This window comes from Coenobita brevimanus, chromosome 59, assembly GCF_032717465.1.
Source record: "Coenobita brevimanus isolate Jiangsu-jjx chromosome 59, ASM3271746v2, whole genome shotgun sequence".
NCBI classification, from domain to species: Eukaryota; Metazoa; Arthropoda; class Malacostraca; order Decapoda; family Coenobitidae; genus Coenobita; species Coenobita brevimanus.
In genome coordinates this window covers 25,353,865-25,369,597 of record NC_137012.1, presented here as the reverse complement: position 1 = coordinate 25,369,597, position 15,733 = coordinate 25,353,865, and the positions used below count along the sequence as shown (strand labels likewise).

Genomic DNA, 15,733 nt, shown 5'->3' with positions numbered 1-15,733 from the left:
AAATTAGTGCATCGTTTTATATACTGTATATAGGCTACAGTGGAGCTTAAGACATTGTTACAATCCACATAAGTGCTAACATTTGCCATAAACACTGGTATGGTGTGAGCCAGCACAAATGACTGCTATCACAGTTTCCGCACCCGCCGTCGGGCGGCGCCACTGTTCCCCGAGTTACACTTTTCCCGTAGAGACTCACGCTACTGTCCTCTCTTATCTTTCTCAATACTCTTTGCTATTACTGCTACAACTACCACTACTACAACTACTACTACAACTACCACCACTATTACTACTACTACAACGCTGTCGGGTGGCGCCATCGTTCCCCGAGTTACACTTTTCCCGTAGAGACTCACGCGACTGTCCTCTCTTATCTTTCTCTATACCCTTTGCTATTACTGCTACAACTACAACTACTACTATCAATACAACTACCACTACAACTACTACTAGTACAACTACCACCACTGCTACTACTACAACTACTACCACTACTAGTCTACCACAGCTACATAAAAAAAAAATTATAATAATAGTAATCACTCCAATATCCGATATAATAGAGCCATAGGCAGGTCCGGATAGTGGTCCTGTCCGGATATTGGGCCCCAGCTTCCGGACTTGTACTTATGGACCCTAACTCAGAGAAACACCTATACAACTCCCTCTGGACATGCATAGCACCTATTTAAGACCCAAATCACACTAATAAGGCACATAAATGACTGAAATAAATGCAAAAAAAAATAAAATGAGGGTTTAGAAGTAGGTTCATACAATATTAAACATTCTGGTGACTGGCTCCTGGACTGGTACTTATGGACCCTAACCTAGCCTAACTCAGAAAAACACCTTCCTACTGCACATGCATAGCTCCTAACACCCTATTCACACCAATAAAGGACATTAAAGAGTGAAATGAGGTAAGTATAGTATGGAAAAAAGTACAGTATGAAACATTCTGCCTACTTACAGCAAGTCCATGGCCACCTCGATGAATAACCGCCTCCTCTCGGACTCTGACAGTAAGATGGATTTCCTGAAGCACTTCCAGTACACTGTTCCTGAAGTCTTGCACTGAACTTAGTCAATCGCACACAGAAGTCCGTTCTCTTCACAGTGCGCACTCTTGTCTAACTAATGCTCCATTGTAACTTATTAAGTGTTGCACTCTGCACTTTAACTTTTCCCATTCTTCTAATAATTTTCCAAAGCCAAAACAGACAAGTCTATTTATGTTAAATTTTGTTCCAATTGAGTCTTTTCTCTCACAACTGTAAATCCTTAACACACTATTTTTTTCACTGCACAACACTCTAAATTCCCGTGTGGTCTAGTGGAGAAGGTCTTGCTGTTTATTCACTGTCAGAGTCCGAGAGTATCACTGGCAGGTGACCTAGGGGTGCGTCGCTGGGTCGTGGTGATGGCGTACCCACTGCAGACGACTCTGAAGACAGCCGGAAACTCACGTTGAGCGGTGACTCCACCGTGGCTGATGTGCTGGGCTGTGGCTCGGAGCATGAGGGCCTGTCTTGGGGAGGCAACGGAGTGGAGCCAGGGCTGGGCACAGCGGGGGTCACGGGCCTGAAAAAACTGTCAATGGTTGATTGACGCAATGACCGATGATTCTGACGATTGATGATGCGCTGCCTGAAAGCACGCACTTCCTCCACAATTCCCAAGGGCCCCATCTCCCTGTCGCAGTCTGGGTGTTCCAGGTAGTCTAGGACGAACTCTAGATGTTCCCGGAATGCGCTCAGCTTGGGGGTGGCTGGAGTAGTGTCCTGCTGAGAGGAGTCCACATCATCGTTGCCTTCGTCGTCGGAATCTTCAAGTTCGGTACTGACACCTGCAACTGAAGACGCGATCTCGATATCAGACAATGTCTGATACCCAGGATCGCCCTCGTCATCATCCAACCACTCACGAACATCGTCCACATCAACATCGTCGCCGTGCGTACGCAGCCATGCATGGAAGTCATCCATGTCAAACCCTAGAAAATCGTACTCCACATACGTTCCGAGAAGCAGACGAGACCAACCATTTTCCAGAGTCTTCGCAGGGACTTCCTTCCATGCACTAGCCCAGTTGTACAGCGCAGACTTGATGCTGTAGCAGCGAAGGTTTTCCAAAGTCCGCTTGCCTCGTGTGTCCTGTCCCTCCCTGCGCTCGTCCTCGTCCTCGAGAACAACCATCACCTCGTCCAGCAACTTCCTTCGGTATAGGCGCTTTGTTGCCACGATCACTCCTTGGTCCATTGGTTGGATGACAGCAGTCGTATTAGGTGGCAGAAACATGCACCTAATACAGCCATCCTCAGCAACCAAGTCCTTGTCGCAAGGGTGGGCAGGTGCATTGTCGAGGAGAAGAAGGGCCTTTACCTGGTCGTGCGGGATTCCCAGTGTCTTCGTCTGGTAACTGATGACCTCCTTGACAAAGTGGCGGTGGAACCAGTCTTTGAAGATCACAGCTGTAAACCATGCCTTCAAAGAATGGTACCAGACAACAGGAAGGACATCCATCACCCCACGAAGACACCGAGGCTGCTTTGTGCGGCCAACAACAACGGGCTTAAGCCGATGCATGCCGTTAGCATTGGCACAACACAAAGCAGATATCCGTTCCTTGGAGAGCTTGCGGCCAGGTACACGCTTCTCTGTCTCCTCGGCTAGAGTGTTCGTTGGCAGCAAGTGATAGAATAGACCAGTTTCGTCTGCGTTGTAGACTTGACCGAGAGTGAGGCCCTCCCTGTCAATCAAGCCCTTCACCTTGTGCCGAAACTCGTCAACTCAATCCTCGTTAGCGTCCAAAGCTTCGCCATGAGCTTTACGGTTGGTAAGGCCATGCCGTAACTTGAACGCAAAGAGCCAACCCTCGGATGCCTTGAAGTCTAGGGCGTCGTGAAGCCTGGCGAACTTCTCAGCAGCAGCCTTCAGCTCCGTTCCACGTACCATCACACCAGCAGCACGTTGTTGTTGATACCAAATCAACGTGGATCGGTCGATTTATGCAAACTTGGGGGTAAACATTACCTTCCTCAACACATTGCATTTGCTTCTTGACAAGAAGTCAGCCGTGTACTGCATAAGTTTGTCTCGGGATCTCTTAATATCGAACAAAGTAGATTGGGCCAGGTTAAACTCGCGGAGAATGCGGGAAGAAGACCACCCCGCATCTACTTTCTCCAATATCTCCCGTTTCTTCTCCAGAGTCAACACCACTCTCTTCTTTTTCTCAGGTGGCAGGGCCATCATCACACACACTAAGAGGAGGCCTGAGAGCAGCAGGAGTGCCTGCAGCAGGTATGGCACCACCACAAAAGCGATCACGTGGGCAGCCATAACGACGAGCGTGCACTCACGGCGAGAGACAGGCGGAAAGTGGGGAGGATGCAGCGGCGCTCTATCGGACGTCAGAGGAATGACGCGCCACAACAATGCTCTCCCGCACCACGCACGGCAAGTTCAAATTACGGGCGGGAATTTTGGGGGGGGGGCAGACCATTTTGGGAATATTGGATCCCAGGACGATTATGTCCGGTTAGTGGGGATGTTCGGATATTGGGCATCCGGATATTAGAGTGATTACAATACACCGTCATTATCGATGTTTTTTTTATTGACGGATTTGATTATCAACGTTTTTTTTTTCTCCTGGGAGTTAAATGATTATTATTTAAAAAATAAAAAAATAAAGAATTGTATTGGCACCTCCTAGCAAGTTTGCGCGCCATCCCGCCAGGTGTCTCTGGCTGCTCGCGGCATGTTCCCGCTGATCCAACAAACAACAGCATCAGTACACGTTTGTCTGTTGTTCTCATATCGTGTTCGGCCACATCTATCGTGCTTTCGCGATCATCATGGCTCCGAAGCGCCCTTGTAACACTCCAAATGGAAATAAGGCAGCTAAGAGAGCAAGGAAAGTACTTACCTTGGAAGTAAAGAACAAAATATTACAAAAACTTAGAAGTGGAATGAGCTATGCAGTGGTTGGTCGCGAGTATGGCATGAATGAGTCCAGTGTTCGTGGCATAAAACGGAGAGAAAAAGACATTAAAGATGTTCTGGCTTCGTGCACACCAGGATCAGATAAGTAACGATGCATGTGAGAGATGATGCCTTGCTGAAAATGGAAAAGGCACTGAATATTTGGATTGAGGACTTAAACCGTCGACACGTGCCGCTAGACTCCCAGTTCATCAGAAACAAAGCAAAACAACTCTATGCTCAGTTTGCTGGTGAAAGCAGTGGTGTTGGTGAAGATAATGGTGATGAAAGTGAGGCAGGTGAAAATAGTGATGATGGTGATGAAAGTAATGACGATGGTGATAAGCCTAGTAATGTTGGTGCTTCTAGGCAAAAGAAATTTTGCAGCCAGCAAGGGCTGGTTCGAGAATATTAAGAAAAGGTATGGCCTACATAACATTAGGATGACTGGTGAAGCAGCTTCAGCAGATCAGATAGCAGGAGAATCATACCCACGTGACTTTGCTGAACTTATAAGGGAGAAAGGGTACAGGCCTGAACAAGTGTTTAATGCGGACGAAACAGGCCAGTGGTGGAAGAAAATGCCTAAAAGAACGTACATTTCGAAGGAGGAGAAAAGTGCGCCAGGCTTTAAAGCAGCAAAAGATCGTGTGTCTGTGCTGTTGTGTGGTAATGCAGCAGGACATATGATAAAACCCATGCTCCTGTATCATTTGTTATAATGTTAAAGACGAGTTGGATTTTTTGTCAATAAAGGATATTTCTTGCAAAAGTTAAGCAGAGATTAAATATGAAATATACGAGCATAAGGAGAGTTGAATTTTCCTAAAAGAAGATCCTAGCGAAAGCTAGGCTAAGATTCATCTTTGATAGCATAAACTGCCATACAGTCGTGAAAATTTAGGTCTGGGAGAAATGGAATATCAAGAATGAAAGGAAGCGCTTGAGAATGAAAGTAAATAGGAGAGCGTGGTCTCTCTGGTAAGAGCTAGCAGCACCACGCGTGTGTTGTGATGATCGGTGCGAACAGGTGATCTAACGTAACATTTGCCTCACACTCTTAGCTATTAGAACGTATGAATGACCACCACTGCTGCTGCTTTTTTTTTTTTTTTTTTTTTTTTTTACACACTCGGTTATGTAAACGTGTGGATGGCTACAACTGCTGGTTTCGCCTTTTATTTTTAGATGGCATTAGGTGTAAGTGGAGAGAGAAGTGACGATACAGCAGCCATTACAAGTTGAGGTCCAGTGTACGACCACTATGCATCAACATCAGAGATTATGCTATTTTTTCCATAATTCTGTACTTAATATAAGTAGTTTTATTATGATATTCAGTTTTTCAATTGCCTAACAATTTATTTCTAAGAAACACTAAAACTAAATTGCATATTACATACGAGTGATTGAAGGGATACTAAAATATATAAACAAAGGGTACCTGACCAGACGAAAATCGGTATCGACGGTTTTAGGCATCGACGGGTATCTTAGGTACCTAACCCCCGTCGATAATGAGGGTGTGCTGTACTGTATTGTGAACAAAATAGTTATTCATGTACTATCCATAATCAAAAATACTTTCCACTATAACAATTTTTTTCCTGTGATTGAGACTTTTTCATGATAATAAATACACACACAAAAACTTTCAATAAATAATAAGGAACTGATTTCATCATGAAACAAACTTGCTGCATCTATTATTCACGTAAATAGACACAGCGGTGGCGCGAGGCTTGCCGCACTGAGTTTCCTCCTCCCTTTCTCAACTTCCTACCTCCTGTTCCATCTCCTCATCCATGCCAATATCCCCCTCTACAGGATCATCAGTACCCTCTGAACCGCTCCCATCATCGGAAATAGTAGATGAACATACAGGGGGAAACGATGGGCGCACAGTGGGGTACTGACATCCTCCGCCCTCCTCATGTGACTCATAAATATTGACACTCATTATGGCTGTTGCATTCCTCAGAGGAAGAGTCACTTTCTCCACTCACAATTGGCAATAATGTCACCCCGAGTTCTCTCCCTATCGCACTAAGGCCTTTTCTTTTCTGGCCTTTAGACTTCATTGGTGTTGAAGTCGGTGGCTGCAGGCGCTCAGACAAGTATCCAGACACAGAGAAAACTTTTTGCGGAGGTCTGTCCATTACCGAGGTACGCAGGTAACTGGAGCATGACTTGGATGCATGCAGCAGGGTTGGCAGTGGCTTCATTTGGTGAAAATAACCTGCAGAATATTCAGACAATGCCATGAAGCACTAGATCATGTATACGTGTCACCTGGATGTCCCCGGGTCATCATGTATACATGTCACCCAGACACAATTGGTTAAGAATGGATTTAATGGCAAACTTTATAGGCCTAACTGTCCAGCACATACAACACCCCATGAACATTGCACGTAAAAAATATATGGTGTATATCGTAGTATTGCTATGATGTTAACCACGTCAGTTACATGTGAATGTAATAGTGCTTGGATTATGCAGCTTAGAACTGTATAATACCGATTTGATGAAGATAATAACAACACTGCGGTGGAGGTGATCAGTAGGCATATTTGTTTATTTTAGGATAGGCTTTTACGTTAGTTGGTTCTCGATTTGCATCTAGGCTAATGTGAGGAATGTGTTGCCTATAAAACTGCTCCAGCTTGGACAGTTTCAGCATCAGATCAGCAGTGTTCATATAAAAGCAGCTTTGGGTTCTTTCGTAACACTTCCTAGATAGCGATTTATTCTGCACATTACACATCAACATCCTTATTTATAATTTTTATGAAAACCATGTTGGTACTCAAACTCTCTAAGTAACCAAAAAGGCAGTGATCTTAAACAAAACAAATAGCTTTGTAGACGATGCTACGAAGTCTTCCATACCACTATGAATACAGATCTAAGGCTCAGTAGATCAGGGATACCAAACAGGCACGTTAACTCAGTTTATTTTCAGATCCCTTGTCCGATGTGTCAAATTTTAAAACACTTATAGAGTGCCGATAATTTTTTTTATGGGTGTACAGTATCTGGTGGTGTAGTGCTTCGAGTGATGATCTTGCCATGAGCTTAAGTTTAGTTCCAGAGCAGTATTTTTATTTATTTATTTAATTTTTTATGTAATCCCTCTTAGGGTAGTAAGCTGGTCATATGTCATTTTATATATTGGACTTTGGTCACATAACTCTGGCCCTCAACTTCTTGAAGAATGTAATAGGAGACTGGTACAGCCTGAGGTTTTTAAGATTGATGAATTCCAGATATTTAGACACTATATTCGGTTGTTCATGCCTGAGTACTTGGTAATATGCAGTACAGAACTTGTTTCCTTGCTTAATGACAAGTTAAGCAGTATAACTGTATGATGACCAGTTTCCTTTCTGTCCCATGCCCCAATGGTACTTTTGGGAAAATAAAGGACTGGATGATAGATGGATTAAGTCAATACAGAATACCCAGTATTAACATGTGGACTGCTGTCAGAATATAGGTACAGATAGCTACGTTATGTGAAGAGGTTATAAAATGGTGTAATGGAAGAGTTGATATAGGTCCTAAATTCTTGGTGCTCTTTTTGTTTGTGCAGGAAAGTATTAAGCCAACACTAAAACATGGGACAGATGATGCCCGGACTGCAATACTTCAGACATTATGGACTGCTGTAGATGTTGGTTTGTTGGTTCTCTCACCATTCATGCCATACCTGACCGAAGAGTTGTACCATAGGCTGCCCAGAGCTGAACCCAGCACTAAGAGCATTATGCAGTGTTCTTACCCACAGCCCAGTGAGGTGAGTGGTGTTGGAGTGTGGTTACTGGTGATGTAGTGCCACAAATTTAATATTCATGTATGTGTTTAGAGGTACTGTAATTTTAAGTTAGATAGGATGTAACCTGAATACTAGTCTATAAATTCCTATCCTAAGTAGTAATTCATATGTTAATGATTAATGTAGGGTTAACTTTATTTTTATATGTATGTATCTCTGTATCTATGCATTGGGTGTTGTAATTGTGGATGTTGAGCTACGGGAATTCCTCCGTCTGGTCGAGTAATGAATAACAGATGCGCGCAGCTTTTCCCCTCCTTTGTGCGTCGTTATTGGGCGCAGAGTTTAAACCTTAAACAGAATAATTATGAGTATACAAATCTTTCCATATCCTAGTTGTGAAATGTTTACTAATGAAGCTGCTAGAACCCAAATATGTGAGATTAACAGTCAAAAAGGCCGAAATAATGTCATTTGTGAGGATTTAATAGTCCCGCTTACCTTAGCCGTCACTAGATGGCATAAGCTGCCCCAAAATTCAAGGCGGGATAGTGGTAAAATCAGTATCTAAATTAAGTAAGGATTGAATCCCAAATTTTCCCCAATTCAATCAAAAGTCCTGGCATCATGGGTACACTGCTAAATAAATTGTGAAGAGAATTGAAACCCACCATATTTCAAAAACACCACCTTATTTGACCTAGCAGTGGCGTCCCAAGCATACCCAGGAAGCCGCACTTGTTGCCCAGACGTCGTGTATAATGGACATTGGTTCAGGTGAGCTGTCCACATTTCTCCTTCCCCCCCCCCTTTTTTCTTTGTTTAATCCTTACTTGGCATGGAACATATGAAGTAATATTGTTGAAAGCTTAACGTAGATTTGTTGCCCAGACGTAGTGTATAATGGACGTTGGTTCAGTCCCCAGACACCGGCGACGTCAGTGTGAGCACGAGGCCTTCCCGTGGTATTGTCCATAGACTAGTCTGCATACACACTTACACTACCCATGAATTATTTTATAAACCAAATGTAATGGAAATAGTATCATTGATCTATCTAGTGAACTTTTTTTTTGTAAATAAGAAATAGAAATTTAAAAGTGATGTGATCTGGTAACGGAAAGGCGAAATTTAAATCCATTAACCGTTTTCTTTCTCTTAAATTAATGTTAGGAAATTAGGAGCGTGGAAGGGAACTAGTGGTTGTGAGCAATAACGTAATTTTGAATTGTACCTCGAGGCTAAACAAGCCCGAGTGATTATGTATTCTTGGTGATTATGCAATTTTTGAATTGTACCTCGAGGCTACACAAGCCCGAGTGATTATGCATGTTTGGTGATTATGTAGTAATGATGATTATGAACTAGTAATCATTATGAATCGAAAGTGTTTGTGGATTATCGAGAGTTACATGATGAGAGTATACTATTCGGACGAAATAGAACACGAGTAATTATTTTTTTTATTGGTTCGAGGCTATGCCAGCCCGAAAAGACAACCCAGGCTCGTGAAAAAGCCCCTGTCTTGAGGCTATTGTTGAGCCCAAGAATAACTGACAAAAAAAAAAAAGTAAGGTACAATGACCTCATAAATCGCTTGTATGTATCAAATTGTTTTCGCCTGGTGACAATGTTGGAGGAATTATCATCCAAACCATGGTTTTAATGTACAATTTTCTTTCATATGACAAAGGGTCGTGTAATTAAAAATGTCTTTTTTTTTTTAAACCAACATAAAGTTATTAAAGTAGAGTAAAGTATATATCATCTTTCTTTCTTGGTGTACCTACTCAAGGGAATTAAGTCCTCATGCCTAATTCACTCCCCTTTCCAATTCAAGATTCCTTCGCTGAGGGAACGACGACCACCTGTGGTACTGACAATTTAGGCTTGGCCAAAAACTACAAACGCTACCAAAATTTTCTTAAACCATTATCATCTACCATACTAAGTCAAAATACCCCCCCTCCCCCCTTTTGTTTTATTGAAGTGAATTTCTTTTTTTATTAACCAAGGAGGGGAGACTAAGTCGAGTACCACCTGTATTATCAATGGGTAAGTTGACCAGTACAAACAACTGGTAAAATTATAAATCTCTAGCGTTACACTGGTGTCAACCGGTGGGATAAAAAATTCCTGGTATTACAGTGAGAGATGTGGGAGTGGAAGAAAGGGAGGGAAAGAAAGGATGCAGAAGTGGGAGAGATGAGGGAGGAGTACGGGAGAGGGCAAGCTTGAAGAGGGAGAGGGTTGGGAGTGTTATTCATGTACTATCCATAATCAAAAATACTTTCCACAATAATTTTTTTCCTGTGATTTAGATTTTTTCATCATAATAAATATACACACACAAAAACCTTTAATAAAAAATAAGGCACTGATTTCATCATGAAACAAATGTGCTGGATCCATTATTCACGTAAATAGACACAGTGGTGGTGCGAGGCTTGCCGCACTGAGTTTCCTCCTCCCTTTCTCCACTTCCTACCTCCTGTTCCATCTTCTCATCCATGCCAATATCCCCCTCTACAGGATCATCAGTACCCTCTGAACCACTCCCATCATCGGAAATAGTAGATGAACATACAGGGGGAAACGATGGGCGCACAGTGGAGGACTGACATCCTCCACCCTCCTCATGCGACTCATAAATATCAACACTCATTATGGCTGTTGCTTTCCTCAGAGGAAGAGTCACTTTCTCCACTCACAATTGGCGATAATGTCACCCCAAGTTCTCTCCCTATCAGAGGTGTGGATATTGGTGAAGTGGGAGGGATGAGGAAGGGAGTGGGAGGGGATGGTGAAATGGGTGAGCTGGGAGAGTGGGAAGGGATGGACTGGTAGGTATGGCATTAGGTATGAGTTAGAACTGTGGATGTGGAACTTGTGAGTATACTGTACAGCTTATAGGTTACCAGTATGTTGACTGGATAGAATAAGAAAGAAGGAATTTAGGAGGGATGTGGAGTGAGGATGTTAGCTGCACAAAGAGTAGATGTGTTTGCTTAGTTGGTATGGACACAGGGAACATGGATGTAACTAAAGGCAGTGTCACACTGGGACAGAAGTGGCTAACATGCGAGCCAGTTTTGCGACCCGCTAGCCAAACTAACTCATGGTGAGCGAGATTTCGCATGCAAGGTGAAATGGACTAATTCTTGCTCACAGCCTGTTGGTGGGATTAGAACTCAAATGAGCCTATGTTAATTCTGTAATTGGTGAGAAAATATTCTGTTATTCACAGAAGGAAACTAACTAAAATTGTTACGTAAATACAAATTAATTCTTGTGGTTTTTATTCACTTTTATTTTTTTCTTGTAACATAAAATAAATATTCGGACACTCAGGTGACCAGCCCGGGGAGGCTGTCTGTTTTGTCTCCAAACAACAAGAGGAAATCAGATTTCAATATGGATCCTGCAGCAAGGAAAACTCTAGTAGACTGTTTTGTGGTTCTGGAGTTGCTAAAGTACTTTAGGAGGTTGCAGAAACTGAGGAAAAGGGAGTAGGTACTCCATGGTGCTTTGTTTACAAATGACCATGAGGCACCAAGGCAGACGACACTGTTAGCCATTTCGGTTCACAAAAACACACGTGTGACGGACACTCTACTCTGCTAGCCGTTTTGGCTCGCAAAACTGGCTCGCATGTTAGCCACTTTTGGTCTAGTGTGACGCCACCTTAAGGGAGACCTTTTGGTCTAGTGTGATGCCGCCTTAAGGGAGACTGTGTGTATGTGTGTGTGTGTGTATGTGTGTGTGTGTGTGTATGTGTGTGTGTGTGTGTGTGTGTGTGTGTGTGTGTGTGTGTGTGTGTGTGTGTGTGTGTGTGTGTGTGTTTTAATCACAAAGTTGGAGGAGGGGGGGTGAGAGGGAGGGATTTGTTAAATGTGGAGTGGAAGGAGGAATTGGGTATTCATGGAATGCAAGGTTTGGTGGATCAGTAAAGTTACTGTGTATGGTAAGAGGTATTTGTGCAGTGTAGAGTAGACAGTGGACTAAAGTAGTAAGGAGTGGGAGGCAGGCTAGGCAGCAATATAGTTTGAAAGGCTGTACTCATATAACAGACTTGGAGTGCTAGGTAGTCTGGTGGAGTGAAGGGTGCAAGCCCATTGGTTGGCTGTAGTGAAGAATGGGGGAAAATTCTGTAGTGATAAATTACTGATTGACGCAGAATGCTTTTGATGTTAATATTATGATTATCCTAATAATATAGAATGGAGTGACTTGGTGTTGCATGTGACTGATGAATAAAGTGTTCTGTGTTGATGTAGTATGATGTAAAGGTGATATATAAATGGAAGGCAGCTGAAGCACTATGTAGGGTAGCTATAAAGTTGTCCGAGTTGTGAATTGGTGTAGTGCAACAGATAGAGTAAATGCAGAGATCTCCTCTAGCACAAGAGTGTTTCGGTGCAAGATGAATTATTCATTGCGAAGCTGTTGGCAATAGTAACATGTAAAAGAAAAGCAGGCTTCACTAATTCCATAATGTGATTCTCTTAATAAAGTGGAGTCACATGGAGAGACAGACTGATGAATGAGGGTGTGAAAGAGCATTGTGGTATGGATGTGGATGTGATAGGAGGCATTAGGGGAAACACACTGGTGGTCCGGCCATGTGGAGAGAATGGAGAGTGAGCCACTGACAAGGAGAGTATGTGAGTGAGGTGGAGGGGGGGAGAGGGAGGGTGAGGCCAAGGATGAGATTGAGGGATGGAGTGGAGAGGTATATGAGAGAGGGGGGTGTGAACTGGGAGCAGGGCAGTGAAATAGTGGGGGACAGGGCGATGTGGAGGCGATTTGTTTGTGGCCACCCCTTACGGGATTAAGGTGTCTGGCAATAGATAGACAGATGGACAGATAGATTCACTTAATTACTACCTCTCAAATTAATTGCTGACATGGGTGTAAGATTATACATATATATACCTGTATATATATATATATATATATATATATATATATATATATATATATATATATTATATATATACATATATATATATATGATTGGTTGTTGGGTCGCGATTTTCAGTTTGAATGCTGCGGTTTACGGTTCTCCTCAGAAAAGGCCCACTTGGGTGCCTAGATGTGCGATTTTCATGACTTAACAGTGATTTAAGGTTGCCGGCAGTCTGACGGCCACCTAGCCATGATTTACGAATCCGTGATTTATGAACATGCGAATTAAGAGGATTGAGTGTATATATATGCATGTACTGTATGTCAGGATGACAACAGTTCCCTTTCCTGTTGTTGGGTGGTACCGTGCTACACTCCTTGTTGAAGTAGTGGAAAAGTGGGGAAGGATGGTGACAGTGGTGATTATAAAGATGAAATAGAATAGGAAAAATGCAAGTAAATTTGATAAGCCATTTGAATTATCAAGTGTGTGGATAATCAAATGTGTAGATGATCTGTTGTTTTGATAATCTGGTGTCACAGTATTCATATTTTGGACTGTGAGAGTTATATAATGTTAGTATTGTTGTCATTTTGTGTCTGTATGCAGTGGTCAGTGTGGAAGGATGGCAAGGCAGAAGAACTGGTGACCAACCTCCAGCATGTAGCGGCTGCACTGCGTTCCCTTACTGCACAGTACAGCATCCCATCCAGCAAGGCTCAAGGTATGCACACAACAACAAAGGTTATGTTACATTAGTTTAGGTTAGGTAATAGTAGTACAGTCACATTCCTTCTTGAAACTCTCAAGTAAATTTCATTCCTCCACCTTTGCTTATGAAAAACCATATAAGGCAGTGGGTGTTAGTTATTATTACTGTAGGGGGTCTTAATTATCAACTAACAAAGCGGAAAAACAACTCACCATTATATACGGTATGTGGATGGCGCTTTAATCAATACTCTGTATAAATATTTCAAGGCCTAGAATAAATATTCTGAGTACTTAGCTGTGGTGTTGGTGGTATTAAGTGCAGAATGATGGCCGATTGCTGTTAACTGTCCAGTTGCCGGAAGAGAAGTAAACTATCTGGTGGCAAAGAGAGAACTGAACTCTCTGGTAGCAGGGAGAGAACTGGGCATCTTTGAGCAACTTCATGCACGAAGTAATTAAATGAAACTTATCATTACTGAATATACAGGTGTATAACTGAATATGTTGTTTTCTCCATGACCAGATTTATCTCCAGTGATAAATAAGCTTGGACGTTGTTGGAAGGACACAAGTCAAGAGTGAGAGCAGTGGAAATGAGTTATGTAAGAGGAGACTGTGGAGTCACATGGAGAGAGAGGCTGACGAATGAGGATATAAAGGAGCGTTGTGGTGTGGATGTGGATGTGATAGGAAGTGTTATGAGGAACACACTGAGGTGGTTTGGCCATGTGGAGAGAATGGAGAGTGAAAGACTGATGAAGAGAGTGTATGTGAGTGAGGTGGAGGGGGGAAGAGGGAGGGGGAGACCAAGTATGAAATGGAGGGATGGGGTGGAGAGGTATATGAGAGAGGGGGGTGTGAGTTGGGAGCAAGGCAGTGAAATGGCGGGGGACAGGGCGATGTGGAGGCGATTTGTTTGTGGCTACCCCAAACGGGATTGAGGCGTCTGGCAAGATAGATAGATAGATAGGTAGATAGATAAATAATATCTTACCCAAATTATTTACTACAATAATTTATTTACAAGAAATGTGCTGTCGTGGGCGGGAAATTCAAACCCAAAATCCTCGACATACTCCCCGCCCAAAATATAAACAACATTTACAACTGTCCCATCCCAATCAGGGTACGCCATAGTTGGGAGGAACCGAGGGCAGTCCGACGTGATGTCCTCAACGGGGCATCACATCGGTCATTTACAGATGTAGGAAGGTGTTGGGTAGCGCCGGTTTGGCTGTCATCTTCTTTCACTACTAGATCAATTTCTAGTGGATACAGCTTAACCACCGGTCTTGTGGTTAAACCGGCGCTTGTCCTTAGCTGTACTACCCTACAGTCTTGATCAGGACCATGTAACAATTTGATGATCCAACACGTCGTCGTGTATCAGCATGACATCCTCAACTTGAGGCGCTGCCTTCCCTTTCTTGTATGTCAATTGACGGTGTTGCTCCCCGAGTGATATTAGGTAGTCAGTGGTCCATCTCCTTCACAGATCTTGTGAAATCTTTTACATATAGGAGACGTCTGTTTATTCCCGAATTAGTCCGCCAGGTGATGTCCGTGAGATCATCATCCCTGACTTCCTGTTTCGGGAACTGTCTAAGACGCCTCCCGTTAATAAGTTGTGAAGGTGTGATAGGGAGTGGCTCTTCAAGGTCAAATGTATATCCAAGTGGACGGTCATTGACTGTGGCCTCAAGTTCCAGTTCTTCACGGGTTACTAAAGCTTGACCCAATACCTTTCTCAGGCCAGCCTTTAGGATACCTATCACTCTTTCCCAGATGGCACCAAACCATGGTGCTCTGGCCGGTATGAACCGCCACTCACAATTTACCTTTACCAATTCATTCTGTAACCTTGGATCATTTTTCAACTCCCTCAACACACTGGCTCCACTTATAAATGTAGTGGCATTATCACTAATTATGAGTTCAGGGAAGCCTCTCCTGCTACAGAACCGATGGAAGGCATGAATGAAGGACTCACAGGAGAGGTTTGACACCGTCTCAATGTGTATAGCCCTAGTAACTGCACAGGTAAACAAGACTACATATAATTTTCCTACGGTACCCTTTTCTTTAATGGGTAGAGCACCTATGTAGTCTACTTCTGTTACTTGAAATGGGTTCACTTCCTGAACCCTACAGTAGAGTAACGGCGGAGCCTGTACAACACCATATGGGGCACCTTGTAACCTTTTACAAGTTATATATTTCCTTAAAACCTTCTTTACAACTTGTCTGATCCTAAGAATCCAAAATCTTTGTCTTATGTAACTTACACTCAACCCTCAGCTATCACTCCCAATTGGTCCCGCTATGGTTGCGCTATAGCCG

The 15,733-nt window shown here is 43.0% G+C and overlaps 1 protein-coding gene across 1 annotated transcript in view; it reads left to right on the top strand.

Moving 5' to 3' along the window:
• LOC145402811 (valine--tRNA ligase-like) overlaps window positions 1-15,733 on the top strand; it is an 87,314-nt gene that overhangs the window by 59,952 nt on the left and 11,629 nt on the right. The window contains exons 14-15 of the mRNA XM_080274710.1: window positions 7,588-7,791; window positions 13,289-13,403. Of these exons, the coding sequence (XP_080130836.1) occupies window positions 7,588-7,791; window positions 13,289-13,403 (319 nt within the window). The remainder of the gene's footprint in view (window positions 1-7,587; window positions 7,792-13,288; window positions 13,404-15,733) is intronic.